General features: G+C 53.6%; 1 protein-coding gene across 2 annotated transcripts; it reads right to left on the bottom strand.

Annotated features, from left to right (window-relative positions):
• Nucleotides 1–63: 63 nt before the first annotated feature.
• On the bottom strand, nt 64–17710 carry EGFL7 (EGF like domain multiple 7). Of its 2 annotated transcripts, XM_030461356.1 has the most exons (10): nt 17514–17710; nt 13585–13653; nt 8597–8782; nt 6904–7026; nt 6584–6696; nt 5783–5878; nt 4295–4459; nt 3370–3434; nt 2923–3085; nt 64–1123 (listed from the first exon to the last, which is right to left on the bottom strand). In XM_030461356.1, exons 3-10 carry the CDS (start codon nt 8674–8676, stop codon nt 1101–1103), a joined length of 828 nt encoding a protein of 275 aa, XP_030317216.1. In that variant the 5' UTR covers nt 8677–8782; nt 13585–13653; nt 17514–17710; the 3' UTR covers nt 64–1100. The 2 variants fall into 2 exon arrangements, with proteins under 2 accessions (XP_030317216.1, XP_030317217.1); XM_030461357.1 differs by lacking the exons at nt 13585–13653; nt 17514–17710 and adding an exon at nt 11544–11560.
• Nucleotides 17711–18557: the final 847 nt, after the last annotated feature.

Here is an 18557-nt window from a genome sequence, read left to right on the forward strand (position 1 = left end):
TGAGCCTGTCTCAAAGCAGGGCCCTGGAGCTAGCACCTTCCCAAGCAGTAACAACCCCAGAGCCTGGGTGACTGCAGCAGGCAGCTTTATTTTTGGTACAAGCCTTGGGGCACCCCCTTGCCTGCAGCTCCACTCCAGCTGAGCAGGGAAGGAAGCCTCCTACCAGGTGGGTCACTGCTGCTCTGCTGGGTCCTTGGGCTTGAGCAAAGAGTGCTGGGGGGTGGGTGCTGGTTCTGGCACCCCAACAGCTGAGCTGGTGCCAGTGTAAACACCTGAGGGTGCCAGAACTCAGTCCAGGAGTGCAGGACTGTCCCTTCCTCCCTGGCCTCAGCCCTGGTGGCACTGCTGAGTGGCACAGGTTTGTCCCTGTCTGCTCTGCTGAGGGGAGTGTTGGAGTTTTCTATTAAAGGGAATAAAACCAGACTGTGCCTTTGGGTCTGTGTAAAAGCTGCTTCCCACTCTGGAGGGCCCAGGGGTGGTGGAGGAGAGGAGTGTGGGCAGCTCCCATACTAAGAACTGGTGAAACACAATCCCAACCTTCAGCCCTCCTTGGAAGGACACTGGTCCCAGAGAGCAGAACAGAGGCTGCAGGGATGGGCACCCCCTACCCAGTCAGTGCAGAACCTTTACAGGTACCAGTGGCACCCATCCCCTGGATCCAAACATGCTTTTCTTGGGAGGAGAGCAGGGAGAGGGAGCACTGGGGAGGCAGCTTGGGCCAGGTCTGTGCTCTGCTGGGAGGTGACGTCCCAGGGTAATGCAAAGTAAAAGCTGTGAGCACCACACAGCTTTCCATCCAGCCAATCTCTCTGGCACAGCCAGCCAGGCACTGGTGGCACGAGGTAAGGCATTTATTTTCTGCCTCTCCAGCAGGAAGGGGGGGAGATGCTGAGGGCTCAGAGTCCAGTTTGGAAATAACTGCATGATCTTTGATAAGGTGAGTTGGAAAAGAAAATGATGGAGGTGCTGATAGGAAATCAGCCTTCTCCTGCTACCCTGTGTCTTTCTGGAGATGCTGTGGCTTCATCCTCACCCAGGGCTGGAGAGTCAGATAAGAGCTACGGTTGCACTTGGCTTACTCCAGCTCCTTGTGTGCTCAGCTAGAGTTCATTCTTGCAGGAACCTGAGAAGATAAAAAAGAAACAACAATCCAGCCATGTTGTTAGCCTGGGTTTGTTTTTTTTAACTCCTTCCTTAAGAAGGCTGAGGTTGACCTCAGGCTCTGTAAACGTCACCCACATTTGCTGCTTTCCTTTTGCCAGCCCCCCCCAGGCTGGCTCTGTCCCCCCCCCCATGCTGGCTCTGTCCCCCCCCAGGCTGGCTCTGTCCCCCCCCAGGCTGGCTCTGTCCCGCCCCCAGGCTGGCTCTGTCGCCCCCCAGGCTGGCTCTGTCCCCCCCCAGGCTGTGTCCCGAGCCACATGTTAGGAATCCCCAGAGCTGCTGACTGGCCAGGTCACAGCCAGCCAGCACTGAACTGGGAATCAAAAGGGGATAAAATGGTAATGGCTTAAAGAGAGCCAACCTTATACCTTCAGTGGTGTTTTAAAGAAGTGAAAATGTGGTTTTTTTGTCATTATCACATCCCCAGTGGGCAGATAATTGAAGGGTGGAGATGTATCAACACTTGGTTGTGAAAGGCTTCACCAGGCACAGTGGATGGCTACATAACCCTCTGTAGGATGCCCTGGAGTACAAAAGGACAGTCTTGTGTCTTCCAGGGACTTTCAGAACCATGAGAGGGGGGGAAAAAAAAAAAAAAAAAAGTCTTGCTTGCTGGCACAGGCTTGGAAGAAGTTAATTTCAGGGCTTCGGAGTCATCCTTGGAATAAATCCATGTTACCTTGTGATACTGCCCAAATTCCCCTGTGCTGTCATTAATAATATGTATGGGGCACCACTAGGCAGCTCAGCCTGCTGGAACACTCAGTGGTTCTTATGATTACACCTTTCTGAGATGGTTTTTAAGTGTCTATTTGCAGCTGCTTTGTCTTAAAAAAAATTCTTTGAAGCCTTTTATATCTAAACCATTACTGCAAGCAGTGAACTGGGACTGGACATGCCCTGAAAAAGTTTCCCTCAGGCTTTCCAAGAACTCCCACCCCTCCCACCATGGTGCTGGTGAGCACCATGCTTATTTTCTGGGTGTGTTTGACTGGAATTAATAGGAAACCAGCTGCCTACCAAAAGAAAGTGTTCCTATGGTTTGTGCTCTGTCCTAAGTCAAGCTGCAGTGCTCCAGGCTGAGCCTTGCACACACACCTGAGGGACCTGCCTTGCTCTCTGGGGTTGTGGGGGGAGCACACCAGGAAAGACCCCTCCCTTACCTTCAGCCATTTCACACATGACAGCTCTCACCAATGCCTCTGCTTCAGAGATTGCTGCTTAGCAGACCTGCTCTGGTCCACTGCTTGGCAAAGGCCTGGACTGCAGACTTCAAAAAGAAATGCCTAAAAACTCCCAGGCTTGTAAATCTGCCACATTCTGCACGCTCCCTAAACTTTACTGATTGACTTTTTGGACTGTTAATTTCCAAAGAATGGAGGTTTCTTTCCTAAAAACTAAGTTATAAAGGCACAGGAAAGGAACACAGCTGGTGAGGGTGCTGATGGCAAGCCATGACCTACTGTTCATAGTGGGCTCCTTCTGCTTCTGCCCCAGAGCCATGTTTCCACATGCAAGTCTTATGATTTTCAGTTGCTAGAAGGGCAGTCAGATGGTGCAGACACAGAAACAGCTTTGAAATAAAGCTGCTGGGCTGTTTGTGTTCATCTTTTATTAATTAAAGGCTGCTGAGCTTGCGGGAGATATCAATTAATAGTGGCAGATATGTTACTGATCTCACTGGCCTACATCTGCTTGCTGTGGTCAGTGTGGGGGCAGTGAAACACTCCAGCCCTGCTTATTTTTTTTCCAGGCACTTACATGTTTCCAGCCTCTCCTCCAGGAAGGAGATCTGCTCACTCAGGGAGTCGATTCTGTCCAGTTGCTGCAGGGAGTGGGACAGACGACTGATGGGGTCTGTGCCAACCTCCTCGGGCACAGATGGCATCAGGTTGTGGAAAGGAGCCAGCACCAACTGGAGTTTCTGCAGGGAGAAGGAGAGCTGTGAGTGTGTCCTCCCCAGCCACAAGGACCACCCTGTGGGCTGGCTGGAAGGGCTTGGTGGTGTTCAAAGGGCTGGGAGAGCTGCTGAGAGGAGCAGAGCTGTGATTGAGAGAGGAGCACAGCTGGGATTGCTGTGGTGTGAGGCCAGGCTGGTGTTAAAAATAAAGCTGGGGCAGAGGGAAACCCTGGCTGCAAACAGGGTGGGCTGGGGTGGGAGCTGTCTGAAAGAGCCTTTGAGCTGCAGCAGGGCAGGGTAGAGCTCACCTGCTCCAGTGCTTCCACTCTGCTCTTCAGGTCTTTCATTTCTTCCTTCATTTCACCTGGGGGACCTGAAAAAAAGTGGCCATGAAAAGGTCAGGGAGTAAAAGCTCAGAGGTGAAGTGGAAGGTGCTGGGGTGAGGCTGCAGGGTTCAGACCACGCTCTTGCTGCCTTCTGCTCCCCTTCTAGGGAGCACCCAGGCTCTGCCCTGCTGGGACCAGCCCTTGGAGCATCCATCAGATCCCAGGCCTGCTGCAACCACTGCCATCTAGTCCTGCAGCTAAGGCACACAAACCTCTCCTTACTGCCAGAGAACCCGCAACAAAGCAGGGAATTTTTCAGGCAGTGGGGTGATGCTTAAAGGATAAGAGGTCTGGTGAAGGTCGGGAGTTCCCACCCGTGGTGTCTGGTTAGTTAGCACCCAGCTCTGCCCCGTCCTGTGGTGGGCACAAAGGCTCCTCCCTGCCGAGGGCCCTGCAGGGGGAGTGAACGTTTTTGGGGCACCTGCAGATGGTTCCCTGTTCCTCCAGGCGCTTCCCAGGTGATGCCCGTGCTGGCCGCAGCGCATTATTACTCACGGTACGAGTTTGAAGTGTCACAGCGCGTACCAAAAGTAATAATGGGCCATCAACCAGCGGCGCCACGGCTCCCAGCAGCTCCAGACTTGCCCTGCAGGAAGGATGATGATGATGATGATGGAGAAAACGGCTGCATCCCGGCCACCACACAGATGGGCTCTCTCCCCCTCGCAGGCTGGATTTGCGCATGGAGGGGTTGTTTGGGTGGTAGAAGGGAACAAAGCTGCGAGGTTCTGGCTGTTGTCCCCTCTCCTGTCTCTTGCCAGTCCTGCTCCAGCCCCCCCTCTGATACCAAGTGTTAATCCCAGCTCTCACCAAAGGCCCCCAGCAGCCTGGGAGGGGGACAGGTTACCTGCTTGGCTGGAGGTTTCTGGCGGGGGGGCTGGCACCGGGGGCAGGCACGTCTTGGTGTCAGCAGCCAGGCTGAAGCCATCCCAGCAAGCACAGTGGTAGCTCCCGGGGGTGTTGATGCAGAGCTGAGCACACCCGTGGCTGGGGCCAGCACACTCATCCACGTCTGAAATCACAAGTGTGGGTTGGTGAGGACGAGGGGGGGGGTGTGGGATGAGGAGGTGCTTGCCCAGGTGAGGGGCACGGTGGGCTCAGCCCCCCCCCACACACACACTGGGTTCTGCTCCCCCTGCTAGAGCCATAGGGATTCCTGCAGGGTGGGGATGTGATGGGACCCCTGACACAGCTCTGGGTGCTCTGTGCCACGGTGTGTGAGCATGAAACCCACCACCACCCATCTGGAGCAAAGCTGGGCTAACCCCGAGGGGGTTTTGTCCCCCTGCCCTCTGCCTGCTCCCCCCACTAAAGAGCCAGAAGCAGAAGCTGTGGTCAGAAATGTCCCAGCTCTGGCCAGGCAGGCACAGGCAGTGCAAGGCTCTCATCCTGGATTTATGGCCAGGGTTTTGGTTTCAGCCAGCCGTGGTGAGGAGCTATCAGCCTTTCAAGTGTGTACAAAACCCAGTAACCTCTTCCTCACACGGGGGAGTTATTAAAGCTGTTCCCACAAAGCCAAATGAGCTGAACCGCTTCCCACGCCCGGGTGAATCTGTTTCAGGCACTGGGAAAATCCTTCTCCCCCTGCTCTGGAGCCAGAGCTGTCAGTGATGTGCTCAGCTCTGCCTGGCCCAGTGTGGGCTGGTGCCACACACTCCTCCTCTGCTTCACAGGAGAGTGGAAGAGCTGAGAAACGTTGTGGCAGAGTTCTGGTCTGCAGAGCACTGCTGCCCTCCAGGCCGCCTGATTTCCTTGCACTCTGGCGAGGAGCATCAGGCTGCTTTCCCCCCCCCCCCCCCCCTTTGATATTTTCAGTTTACAGATTTAGTCTCTGCAGCAAATGGGTGTCTTAGTTTACATCGAGAGTTTACAAAGCTTGGGAAAATCTCCAGCTAACCCCATAAGTGTTACAGCTGCTCTGCAGGAAGCACAGCCCCTGCTCATGCTCACCCAGTGCAGAGCAGCAGCAGCAAGAAAGAAAATGTGGGTGCCAGGGCTGCAGTCAGGCTGAGAGCACCGATGCAGTCAAAGGGAGGTCAGAGCTTCCCTAGGAGCTGAGCTTCCCCTCTGTTCCTGGCCAAACCATCAGGCACCAGTGCCCTGGAGCAATACCTGTAGATGTGTGTGGAGGAGAAACCCACTGGTTCCCCTCTGAGGTCTGCACCAAGGCTTGGTGAGGAGCCACGGGGCTGGTCCCCATCCCCACCAAGGAAGGGGTTAATCTGAGGACCTCCAGAACCCCATGGCAGCTCTTCTGCTCCCTGAAGCAGCTCTCCTGGCAGCATTGGGGCAGATTCAATGCAGGGAGCCTGGAGGAAAGCAGCATGGCTGGTACCTGTCTGGCAGGCTGGCCCTGTCCATCCAGGCAGGCAGGCACATCTCCCAGGGAAGGTGCAGCTCCCACCGTTCTGGCATGGCACCCAGCAGAGAGCTGTGGAAACAAAGGCAGCCACAGTCTCACTGGGCAGCTCTGGGGGTCCCTCTCCTGCCACTGGGGCTGTTTGTACACACAAACACAGAGCAAAACCCATCCCATCTCCAGCCTGAGGGCAGGATGCTCTGCACCAGCACCAGAGCCATGGGACTGAGCTGATTAGGGTGCACAGGGCACAGAATGGGTGGGATAAACAGGACTTTGGTCTTTCCAGCCTGGAAAAGGGGACAAGGTGCCTGCTGGCAGCACAGCAGTGAGGCAGAAGGGCTGATGGGCAGCAGCAGGCACCGGGAAGCCCCTGGTGCTGTGCTCTGAGCTCCTCTGGGGACTGACTAGCTACTGATGTTTTGCATTTGTTTTGTGCTGTACATCACAACTGCCTCCTGAAAGCATTTCTCTTCCATTACTGCTGATTTATATGGAAAGGACTTAGTCAGTTTATTTATCCTTTGGTAACTATAAAGTTAATAAATGATCCCAAAGGAAAAAGGCCTGCAAGACAGCAGAGAAAAGCTGGAAATAAATCAGAAACTGAACTGCATGTGGCTGTGACACCAAAAAAATCCTACAGGGAGAGTCTGCCTGACAAACAGAGTGCCAGTAAATCAGAGAGCTGGCTGCCAGGGCTCCCCTAGGGACCCGAGCTACCCAGCCTGCAGGTTCTGGGGGACAGGCAAGTGCTGGCACCAGCCATTCTCTTACCTCTGTTGCATCCCAGTGCGTGGCTGTTAGCTCTGCTCCAGCCAGGACAGCAGGAGGCCATGGGCTGGGGCAGCTCCCTGGATGCCTGTCGGTAGGCAACCCTGTAGATGGTCCTGTAACACCAAACCAGGGTGAGATGGGTGTTTGGGAAGGTGCCCCAAGCTCCCCATCCCTCTCCTGTGCCAGTGGGTCAGACCCCTGCTCACCCAGGGGCTCAGAGCCCCTTCCCGGCGGATCGAGGGGGGACTCCCCCATGGGTCACTGCCTGGCTGGGATGGATCTGGTTCCCTCTCAGGGACCCTCTTGGCTGCTGGCCTCACCTGTAGGTGCTGCAGAGGCGGTGGCCCTGGCAGGTGGTGAGGTAGGGCTGGTAGACAGGCTGGATGTGGGACTCGGTGTGGGCAGCTGCCCCCCTGGGCAGCACCGCGGCGCAGACCCTGCGGCTGAGCAGAGAGGAGAGGGTCAGACCCCGGCTAGAAACCAACCCCACACTGTTCCCTTCAGGGCAATGAGGCTGATTTACACCAGCCCAGGATGTGGTCTGACAGTCCCTCTCTACAGAGGGCTATTTGAACAGCAGTGGCTAATTGCCCAAGTGACCCAGGAGGCTGCTTCAAGCTGTGTTGGGGCAGCAGCACAAAGCTTGAGCGCTGGTCCTGCCCTGCACAAAGGCACTGACACTTCCTTGTACACTCACCCCAGCACAGTCTTTCCATCCCAGGGGAACTGTCGGGGCCCAGATTTAAAGGGGATTTACTCAAAGCAGTCCTCCTTCCATTCATCACCTCCCTTCCTTTAAAATCATCCATTTTCTGGGTGGATTTTTCCTTTCTGAGACTTGCACTCCTTTAACGGATGCCCCTGTGGTCACCAAGAAATTAATCATTTCACAAGAAGGCTCAGGCTCACCACAGAAAAAGCAGAGGCCAGACAAAAGTCACCCTTACATCTTCCTAAGATAGCTGTGATCCAGTCAAAAACTTTCCCAAGGTTAATAACTAAAGTGGTCTTGGTTAAAAATTCTTTTTTTCCACGTTTTCTAGCCCAAGCAGGTCAGTCCCACTGAGAAACTCATCTACTTGTCTCAGCCTCCCAGCCCAAATAGAAACTAGAATAAAAAGCCTGGGAATTAGCACGGACATCAGATGGCTTCCATTAACTCCAGAAGACTCTCAGCCTCACTGATTAATGCTATAGAAGATGCAGCTTTTAAATGGCAATTGTTTGCTTTGCAAAATGCAGAATAAAGCTGTAGCTGAAGCCCGTGCGTGCAAGCAGGGAATTCAGCTTGTGGTTTTAGTTATGACCAGAATGTGAAAGGTTTAATACCAGAGGAGAGTGTTTCAATGCAAAAACAAACTGTAGAAAACACAAGCTGTATCTGGGGGGTTGAGCTTGAGGTCCTTTTTGCTGGGGAAGAAACTGGGGCACTGAGTTCTGGGCTTCCTCTGAGCCTATAGCAGCTGAGCTGTGCCTGCCCAGGCTGTGCTGGGATCCAGTTCTTCCAGAACTCCAGAACTTGCAGGACCACAACTACAGATGCCACAGCAGCCCAGGAAGCACAGGGCACAGCAGGCAACAACCAGCTGGGATTTTCCATGCCTGTGTCCCCTGGATGGAGCATCCTCTCTGAGCTGGGAGGCCATATTCTTCTTTGAGAGCTCATTTTCACAGGGTAGCAGGGCTGTGTGTGTATTTTTGTGCATCTTTAAGCAAATATGTGCTTAAAAGAGACAATAATAATTCCCAAACACTTCAGGGCCTGTTTAGCTTTTGACTCTCCCAGACAAAAAGCCCCCAGGTGTCTTTGTGTCCCCAGCACAGAGCTGAGAAGTTTTTTTGCTGAGCTGACAGAGCAAACAAGCACCAGCAAAGGATTGGGCTGAACCTTTTCCCACCTCCTTGCCAGCCCAGCAAGGTGCAGCTCAGGTGCTGGAGGGCTCCTCATCACTCAGAGAAGAGGTACCTTGCCATGATGGCACCCAGGAGATGCACAAAGAATAGGGGGCTTACCCTGCCTGGGCAAAGGAGTCCTTGTTGGTCACACTGAGGATGAAGAGGAGTCCCAGGAGGAGGCAGCTGATGTGGCACATGTCCTGTCACTCCTGAGGTGCCCTGGGCTGTGCAGCAGGACCGGGTCTGGCTCTCTGGTGACAAGTGCTGCCTCCTACTGCATGTCTTGTCCTTCAGCTGGGAACCCTGCAACAGGAGAGAAGAGCAGTGTGAACACGAGGTGTCTGTCCCTCCTCAGCTGGGGACATCTGATGGGGCTGGGAGGATGGGGTCAGCTCCTGCTCCCAGGGACAGGGGGATGGCACTGGGTGTGCACAGACCCTCCAAGGGCAGCACATGGGGCTGTGGCAGGAGCACACTTGCTACAAGGTAAAAGCACAGGGGGAGAGGGGACACAAGGGACCTTAGAACCCTTCTCAAACCCTCGAGTCACTGCTGGGACAGTGGTTTTCTCCAGAGGGACACCTGGCCCAGCAGGCAGGAGATGCTCTGGTGGCACTGGGAAGGGACCTGTGTCACCCTGAGGTACACTGCCAGTTCCAGCCAGGCAGGACAAAACAGTGGCTCCTAATTTCTAAATCCATAGAGGATTGTAAAGCTGCCTTTTCCCACCACATAAGAGGCTGAAATCTGATCTTCTCCTCTTTAAAATACAAGTTTTTGCCAGGGAAAAGTGCTGTAAGGGCCATATGTACCATCTGCAGAGTCAGTATTAACTGAGTCACAAATAAAGAGGCTTTGATTTTCTAGCAGGGGGCAAATATCAAACAAGGCTGAAGGAGGTCAATAGCAATATCTAATTAAACAGTATCTAATTTAAATAGGACAGTTGGCCTCCGGATGGCAGCAGTTAGAGGAGGAAGAAATAAACCCACCTGAAATATATTCCAATTAAAGAAAGACTCAGTCTTTCTGATTAAACCCTGAGTAGCTTTATAGAGAGGCAGCACAGAGTGAAACGTCTTTCTGAAGCTGCAAGTAGGATGAGTTGCAAATAAAGTTTCTAAAACCCCCAGGTGATGGGAGATGGGGGATTCCAGGTTCATCCCCAAACTCTTTGAGGACAATTACTAAATCTGAGCCAGCTTGTTGCAGATAATGAGTATAAACACCCCTAACCTAAAGACCCTGCAGGTCTCAAAGCTCTTTGCCAAGGCACCCAGGATCATCTTTTCCTTTGTGCAGGTGAAGAAACTGAGGCATCGGAGAGATGCAGAGCTGCATCTGGAAAGAAACCAGGCTGCTGCCTTCCTGCCCCACACTATCAAACATCTCCTCCAAACACAGTGATAAATTTAATCTTACAATGATCACATGTGGTATGTTCACCAGCAGAAAATCAAATCTTGCTTGACCTGCAGGGAAGTTTTTGATAAAATAGTGCAGAAACCCCATTTCTCTCCAGTCCTTCTGGAGACATGAGCATACAGAGAGGGACCAGTTCCCCCCTGCTCAGCCAGCTGACTTTCCCAGGGCTATACTGGGACACATATTTTCCTTACAAGAACAGATTCTCAGACTAGTGGTGCTTCTCCAGAAATCTGCAAGCCAAACTTTGCCAACCATCTCTGTCCTCCCACAGGATTCCTGTGACTGCTGTGGGAGCTTTCCCTGTGAGGAAGGCAAGAAATGCAAGGCAGAAGGTTAAAATACAGATGGTTTCACTTCTTTCTTTGAAATGGAGCAGCACTGCCCTACCTCAAGTGATCAGAGTATCCCTCTAGGGTATAAAATTGTGGTAGCTTCCTAGCAGAAATGGTTTCAGAAGTGGAAAATATTATCATCTATACTTGTCTTTTTTATGAGTTTATTAAAAAATCAGCCTCTTTGAAAGCACAGAAGATCCTCCAGCCTGATGCCACTAGCCATTCTAATACTCCTCTTTTAAAGCACATCACTGAAGTATAATCTTTCAGGATTAAGAAAAAAAAAAACAAAACAAACTTTTTTTTTTTGTCACTGCCTTTCTGGTCTCTCAAACACAGAGGTGAAGTCCAGCACTCTGGCAAATTAAATTGCATCAGTGCCATCAGCAAAGTCTGATTGACCATGTGCTCCTGGGAGTCTGGGGGTCACTCTCCAACCAGCCAGAATCCTAAACCTGCTCTTGCCTAACCCGCTGCAGGGGGAAACCGAGGGGAAAACACAAGGAGCAGTGCTTTGTCCATGAAACCAAGGCTCAAACTCCAGCTGATGGCAGCAGGAGGAATCCGAGGTTGTCTGCAAAGTGGTGCAAAGGAACCCAGAGCCTCCAGAGGCTGCAGTCACCCCCACAGAACCCTGCACTTTTTCAGACAGCCTGGCCTGGGTCTGCAGGTGAAGCTGCAGCTCCCAACCCTGCGCTGGACCTGCGCTGTCCCCTTGGGGCCAAACCCTCCTGGAGTGGGGCAGCACCGGCAGCAGGGAGGTGGCTTTTCCTTTACAGCTGTTCTCTGCGCAGGCTGGGATGCAAACAGCCCGGAGCACCGGGTCGGGGATGAGGGTGCGGGGATGGAGACACCGCGGAGCAGGGCGCGGGGGATTATGGCACCGTGCAGAGGAGTGCAGGGACACGGGCACCGCGGAGAGGGACACGGGGACACGAGTGGCGCCGTGGGGACTGCAAGGACACGGGCACCGCGGAGCAGGGAGAGGGACACCGCGGCCGGCGCAGGGATGCTCACCCCGGCCCGCAGCAGGCCGAGCCCCGCTCCCCGGCTGCTGCCCTTCCCGGAGCAAGCAGAGCCGTGCCCGCCGTCCCGTTCACTGCCCTCCGCCTCCCCAGGGCACCTCCGAGCCCCCCGCTCCCGCTCCCTCCGCCCCGGCATCCCTGGACGCCCCCCGTCCCTCTCCGGCAGCTCGTCCCGCTCCGAGACCCTCCCCTCCTCGCTGTCCCCGTCCCTCCCCGACGGGGGATGCTGCCGCGGCCCCCCCGGGGCCAGCCGAGCCCCCGCCCGCCGGGACTCACCGGTGGCGGAGCCGCGGAGTCTCCGCCGCGCCGCGGCCCCCCGCGCATTTCCTCCCCCGGCCCGAGCCGGTCCCTCCGCCCCGGCCCAATGAGCTCCGGGCGTGGAGGAAAGCGGAGGCTCCCGGCCGGGGGGGAAGCGCCGGGGCCCGGGAAGCCTCCGCCCGCCCCCCGCCCCGCCGGCCCCCGCCGGCAGCCACCTGCCCCCCGCCGGGATGTCCTGGGTCCCCGGGGATGTGCAGGGACAGACAGGGCAGGATCCCCCCCACTGTCCCCTCCCGGAGAAGCCTGGTCCTGGGGGGACATGCAGGGCCACGGCAGGACCCCCTGCGAGAAGTCCAGCCCAGGGTGGGGGGAACACACTGTGCCCCAAGGGCTGGTGCTGCAGCACGGCCCCCGATGGAGATGGGATTGCAGGGGATCCCTATGGGGATGGGATCGCAGGGGATCCTGATGGAGATGGGATTGCAGGGGATCCCTGTCCCGGCACCGATCTGGAGCCTTACCTGCAGGCTGCCTTGGGCAGGCTGAGCTCTGCAGCCCCACCAGCCCCTTCCTGCATCCCCCCCAAGCTCCAAGGACACAAAGTCCCTGGTCCCCTCACAGATCAACTCCCCTGGGTGAGCAGGGGATGAATGACAAGAGCGAGAGATCCCAGCAAAGCCCCCGGGTGAAATGGCCCATCAGCAGTGCGGTGGCCAGGGCAAAAATTTAGCAAAAATTGCTAAAAAATACTGCAGCTGGTTCTGCACTCCCTGAGAGGACACATAGTTGTAAGAGGGGACAGCATCTTTCCCGGGGTTAGAGACCTAAACACTCTACTGGTCCTTAGCCTCCCACTGTGCCCCGTTAATCCCTTACAACAGCCAAGTCCTCCAGAGGCAGGTGAGGAGCTGCCAGGACAGGGTGGCTGCTTTCCAGCGAGCCCTAAAGGATGCTTAAGGGATTCCTTGGACTTTCTCCCAGCCATGGAATTGACCCCGAGACGAGCCCAGACTCAACAGCCAGACCCCAGCAGGGCACAGCTCTGCCAGCTTACACATCCCTACCCAGGGACAGATCAGGCAGATGGATCCCCCAGCTGCCTGCAGGCTCCTCCTGGTAAATATCCAGTTATTAAAAAAAAAAAAAATAATAAAATTCTGCTGTTAGGTTTGTGCCAAACTGCCACTTGTTTTGTCTGCATTTTTCTCTGGGAAATCAGAGCACAGAGCCTTACTGTTTTTCCAATGATTTAGGCTCCTGCCCATGCACAGAGCAGGGGGCTGATGTGTGAATGAATGGCAGGATACAACCCCCTGGGAATATTTGTTCCCATTAAGCTTTGCAACTTTTTGTTTGAAAGCATGTAGGCATTTAAAAGCAATATTTACCAGTTAAACAATAATGGCTCCAAAAGAGCAATTGAGAGCACTGGCCCATCCCTTGTATTTCCTCACGGATAGGCTGAGGCTGGGGATGGAACTGGAGCTGTCTGGGATTGTCCTGTGCCTGCTGGGGGAGCTGATGGGTGTTGGATGTGCTGGGATGGGGCTCTCAGGTGGACCCATATAAAAGGATCATCAGCTGCTTTAGTCAGAGCCTCCCTGGGGAAGGGAGCAGAGCAGAGGAGAATCAGCTCTGGAATGAGATGGTGAGGATGGAGCTTTACTGGCAGGAGGATGGAGCGCGTTGGAGATGGGATCCCCTCCAGTGGCAAGAGACAGGCAAACTGCTGCTGGTGGAAGCACAGCTCCACGTTACACAGCATCCCCCATGGCATCAATAGGTTTGGCTGCTCTGGATCCAGCCTACCTCTGGGGAGTGATTTCAGATCACTTAATCTCATAAAGCACAGGAAACTTTTCCCAGGAGCCTTGAAGGGATGGTAATTATCTTACTGTGCAGAGAGCAGTGCTGTCTTTCCTGGTTTAGGGGGGAGACAAACAAAGCCTGACACTTGGCTTGTCTAATAGTTGCAAAATGCATTTGGAAGCCAGTGGAAAGTTTCTCCATCTTACCATACTGAAAGCATGGGATTGAATTTCACAGCTGAGATGCTCACCTGAGCTGTGGTGTTCCATCATTCCTCCTAGGCAGGGATCCTTTCCTTATGGAGCATCTTGGTTTCTTACTGTCAGAACAGAAAAAAACCCCTTCTGTTACACTCCCCTTGTCATACAGAAAGAGATCAGTGATCCAGCCCCTGCCCCTGACACACCTGCTCTGGGCTTCCCTGATGTTCCCACAAGCTTGCAGAGTGGGGCACCACTCTGGTGGGAAAGGCCAGGGAGATCTGTGGTGGCTTTGAACCCTTTGGGGTAGAGCAGGCAGGGCCAGGAGAAAGGAGTGAGCAGAGCAGAAGCATTGAGGCTTTGCTGACCACTGAGCTATCCCCTCCAACAGGCTCCCATGGGCCCAAGGCTGGGATTTTCCGAGAAGCCAAGAGGAGATGTCCCATTCCTGCTGCCACTCGCCAGAGTGTTTCCAAATTCCCTTGCACTCCTCTGTGATCCCAGCATTTCATCATCCTCAGTATGCACGCATGCTCCTCTAAGGACAAAGAAACTCGACTGCACAAATCCTCAGAATCCCAAGTGTGGTGGTCAGGGAGGGGATGGACTCCTTGTCACTCACTGTCCAGCACTCAACTTTCAGCTCCTTTCAGGACAATGACACCCAGAGCAGCACTGAGCACACCACTGCTCAGGATCTCTGTTAGAGCCTTCTCAGCCACTAGACAATTACTCCCTAAGTGCACAGCAGTGTTTTAAATTCTGTGATTATTTTAATTGCAAAATATTTGCTTTCCAGTTCCATTTACTGGATCATATCTTTGCTCAAGCAAGTGCCCATGTCAGCTGCTTAAGAGCAGCATATAGCCTATTAAAGGAGCATTTCATCCTCCACTCACAGGGAGAGTTCAGTGTCTTACATGCTAATATTCATTATTCTGGGAGGAAATCCCCCGGGACACAGCCTGGCAAAGTTCCCTTGAAAGCAGAAGAGTGATGCCAGTTCAGAGTGGGAGATCAGATCTGTTGGCTCTGTTAATGTTGGTGTGATCAACTTCTGACAAAGGCAGTAAGGGATTTTGGCTCCTGACTGTAGGTCAGTCTGGATGTGAAGCCCTCCCTGGAGCAGTGCTTTACATGTTTCCTCCAGAGTTTGCTCCCTTGCACACTAGAAGTGCACTCCCACGACATCTCACATTAATGCTTGTCTCCAAGCCAAGAACAAAAGGTTTCTGCCCAACCTCCCTCTTAGATTTAACAATGTCAAAATTTCCATGTCTCTCACTGGTTTTTACCACCAGCGTGAGCTCTGAGGAGTGCTGAGTGCTGAGCACCAGCCTGGCTGGATGTTTTCACCCCATTTCTCCCCATTTCCTAGAGCTCATCCCGCAGGCCTGCCAAGGACCCTTCACCCTCCCTCAGACCACCTGTGGAGGATTAAGGGCTGGAAAGAGGTGAGTTTGGAGGGTGTGAGGGTGTCAGGGGCTGGGGTGGGCACAACTCAACTTGGCTCTCTCTGTAGGCATGGAAAAGGAATGATTAACAGAGAAGACTTAACAGGAAATCAGCACTAAGTTCCCACACCAGGAAAACTTTCTTGGAAAGGAGTGCTCAGTACCCATCAGAGTAAACAGGACGTGCCCAAGCACACAAACACTTCCCCAGACTGGGGCCAGAAGTGCTGGAGTGGCAGATGGAGATGGATGGATGGATGGATGGATGGATGGAGAGACAGAGAGAAGAGTGACACACACACAGATGCAGAACTTGTCAGGGGCTCCAAGCCATGGCTGACCCCATACCTGCTGTGTACAATGGGCTCTGGCTGGCATCTCCAGGGGTCTCACACAGAACTGGAAATATTAGCAAAAGCAAGAGGAAATTTTGTTGCTTCTGAAAAAAAAGGGGAATGGCTTTTCCTGTTTTAGGACAGTCCCTTCTGCTCAGACTTTTCAAAAGTCTGTTTGTAAACTTTACACTTAAGTTTGGAGCAGCCCCTCTCCTGCAGAGCTCTGTAGGGAAAACAACCTCCCACTGTTCCATTCTGTCCCATATTGTTCTTGGTTCCATCAGCTGCAGAGCACTTATCTCAGTGGAAGTTTAGAGGAGTCCATAGATGTCAGTGGGATCAAAGCAGGTCAGACCAAGAGAAGTACTTGGCCTATAACTCCAGGTCTGTCATCACCAGTTGCTCAGTGCTGTGCATAGTATCACCCAGATCTGATTCTCACAAAAATTATTTTCTTTTTTTCGGTCTGAGTAAGAACTTCACAAGCATAAAGTGCCTCAGGACTGCTAAGTTACAGCTTAAGGAGATGAGTTCTGATTTACATTTAGAGGAGGCAGTAACAGCTGCTGCGTAAAAACTGGGAAATGATTCATCTCACCAGGGAATACACTTAATTTTGTGGCTTTCAGTGAAATTTCCCTGGCAAAAAGTGTCATTAGCCAGAGGGAAATGGGCTCCCACCTCACCATTCCCCTCCGCAATTTCCTAGTGAATCCTTCCCCTAGGAGTGCACAAAATGTGCATTGGGAAGAGCTGGGAGTTTGGTGCCTTCCTCATGGCCATCCCAGTGAGCAGCTCAGGAGAGAGCATTTTGCACAAGCCTGTTTTTGCTCCTATTATTCTTCCTCATCAGGAGAAAGTTTTCAGCTCCAAAAAGCTGCATTAAGTGCAGCTCCTCTCTGAGCAGGGCATGAATCTAAATGTTCACTTTGGAAGAAAGGATGGAGAGTGAAATAACATTTCTGTTAGCAGAGACCCTTTTCTTTCTCTGTCTGGTTTGAAACCTCAAGTTAAATCCCTATGTTTCTCCATGCCCTTCTGCTGCTGCTGAGACTGAGTCAGGTTCGTTTACTCTAATTTGCTGCAGTTTGTAAATCTCTCTCCCCAGAGCCAGCCCCATCTGCAGCAGCAGAGTCTGGGAAATGGCTCAGATGAGCCTGCAGCCCAGATTCAATTTCTCTCCCTTACCTCTAGGGAAGTTTGCACAGAGCTGGCAGTTTCACAGCGTAGAGGGGGACTAACTCAATCAGCAGAATGAATGCTGGATCACAAGGAACAGCATTCAAAATCTGCCAGGGCAGATCTGGTGTTGTCTCTTTTACCCAGAGGAGATACAGATTTTTGAGGAGGCTCAGGGTCCAGCCCATCACATCTGGGCTTTTGTCTGGCACAGCTTTCCAAGCAGTGGCAGAGTTTCCCATTCTGCTTTTAAATTAACTTGGTCACTTAGAAAACCTTGTTATTTCTTCTTATGTTTGATACTCTGCCCACTGAACTCATTCCGTGAATGCTAAACCCTGGGGAAAAAAACAAAAAAACAAAAAAAACAAAACCAACTCTGCTGGGTTATTTCTATCCAGGGCTGTGCACTGGTGTAATCCTGCTGAGTATTCCCAGACTGCCAGCCCAGAGCAAGCATCCAGCAGGAGCTGAGCCGAGGGGAGAGAGGAACAGGGGGAACACGGGCAGGAGGATGAAAAACCTGTCAGAGGTGTTCAGAGGGCAGGCAGATGGAAAAAGAGAACGAGCTAGGGAAAGAGAGGCCATTTGGTAAGAATTTCCAGCTATCTTGCAAGTATTTGTGGAAGTGTTTGGAGTCTTCCCTGCAGAGGAGGTAAAATGCAAACTCTGAGTCCTTTGCTCCTGGAAAAAATCCTGCATGCCAGTGAGGTGAATGAAAAATATCAGTGCTGCAGGTCCAGCTCTGCAGACCAGCACTGGAGAACCTCGCCAGCTCGACACATGTGTGGCAGAGCCAGCCTCACTGGGAACAGCCAGAAAATCCTTAAAAATCCTTAAAAATCCTTTAAAAACCTGCTTTTTTCCATCAGCGCTGTGTACATCCCACCCCTGAGCCTCCCGCCATCCCCTCCACCTCACCTGGGGCAAAACCCCACAGGGAGGACACAGACCCCCAGTGTCCCCATCCCATCCACCTCATCCCCTCCCTGCCCACGGTTGGTTTGGTACCTGTGGCCTCCCGGGATCCCCCGCCGCGTCAGCACCGGCACCAACACCAGCACCAGCACCAGCACCAGCACCGCTGCCTCCTTCCCCGATGGCTCCCGGCAGCCATCCCCACCCGGACACCCTGGGGCTGGAGGGCCTGGGTGCCCACCTGGCTCCCCCGGCATGGCTGTCAGCTGTCCCTGCAGAGGCAGGAGGTGACTGCTGAGGTGGAAGGGCGGCTTTTTATGCTTTTCTTCCTGTATAAATCAGGCCGGGGATGGACAATCCCAGACAGGACTTCCTGTGTGTGTTGTGCGCTGATAACGGGCGCCGCGAGGAGAACAAACACGGCCGCCCCGAGGGGGTGAGGGACCACGGGGCGGAACCCCCACGCCGTGCCCGCTGGGGACAGCTTCGGGGTCCCAAAGTGGAGATGAGGCAGCCATGGATCCCTGGGGACACGGGGAAGGAGAGGGCTGCCCACCAGGGCTCCCTGCATGCACCTCATGTCAGGCCTAAGATGGCTGCTGACCCTCTTGCTCTTCCACTTCACTGGCAAGGGGCATGTTTTGGGCACTGTCACCACAAACACCCCTTGTTCCCCTCGGGAAGGGCTGAATGAGGGGCTGGTGGGGATCCCTGCACCTCCTCAAAGCCTGTGCCAAACATGGCAGGGCCGGCGGCCATCTTCTGGGGAAGGCGCCAACATGGCGCTAGGCAGCGGTGGGGCAGATCCTGGGGTGTTTGCAGTCCCCTGAGGCTTGGGTGGCACCTCAGCATTCAGTCAGTTTGTCGGATGGGTTGTCACCCCCCTGTCACACTGTCCCTGTGTTGGGAAAGAGCGAAGTAGAGGCAGTGTGGGCCACTAAACCTGTGGGATACCACCCAGCAAAGATGGCGCCTCCAGCACAAAGGGGCAGGGAAACGGCTGCCCCGGCACCTTGATTTTCAAGACCATTCTGCTTCAAAGCTGACTGTGATTTCAAATTCAACACATCTTCCTGTGTGTCTGGAAGGCCAAAGGAGGAATATTTTTATTTGGAAGCTGCAACTTCGACCCAGGCT

This window comes from Calypte anna, chromosome 17 (assembly GCF_003957555.1).
Source record: "Calypte anna isolate BGI_N300 chromosome 17, bCalAnn1_v1.p, whole genome shotgun sequence".
Classification (NCBI taxonomy): domain Eukaryota; kingdom Metazoa; phylum Chordata; class Aves; order Apodiformes; family Trochilidae; genus Calypte; species Calypte anna.

Bases quoted from the DNA above. Each gene is read 5' to 3' on its own strand.
- EGFL7 (XM_030461356.1), bottom strand. From the start codon at position 8,676: ATGTGCCACATCAGCTGCCTCCTCCTGGGACTCCTCTTCATCCTCAGT. The intron at 3,435-4,294 runs GTAACCTGTCCC...ACTTTTTTTCAG, and splicing joins AGAAACCTCCAGCCAAGCAG to GTCCCCCAGGTGAAATGAAG. The intron at 1,124-2,922 runs GTAAGTGCCTGG...TTATCTTCTCAG, and splicing joins GGAGGAGAGGCTGGAAACAT to GTTCCTGCAAGAATGAACTC.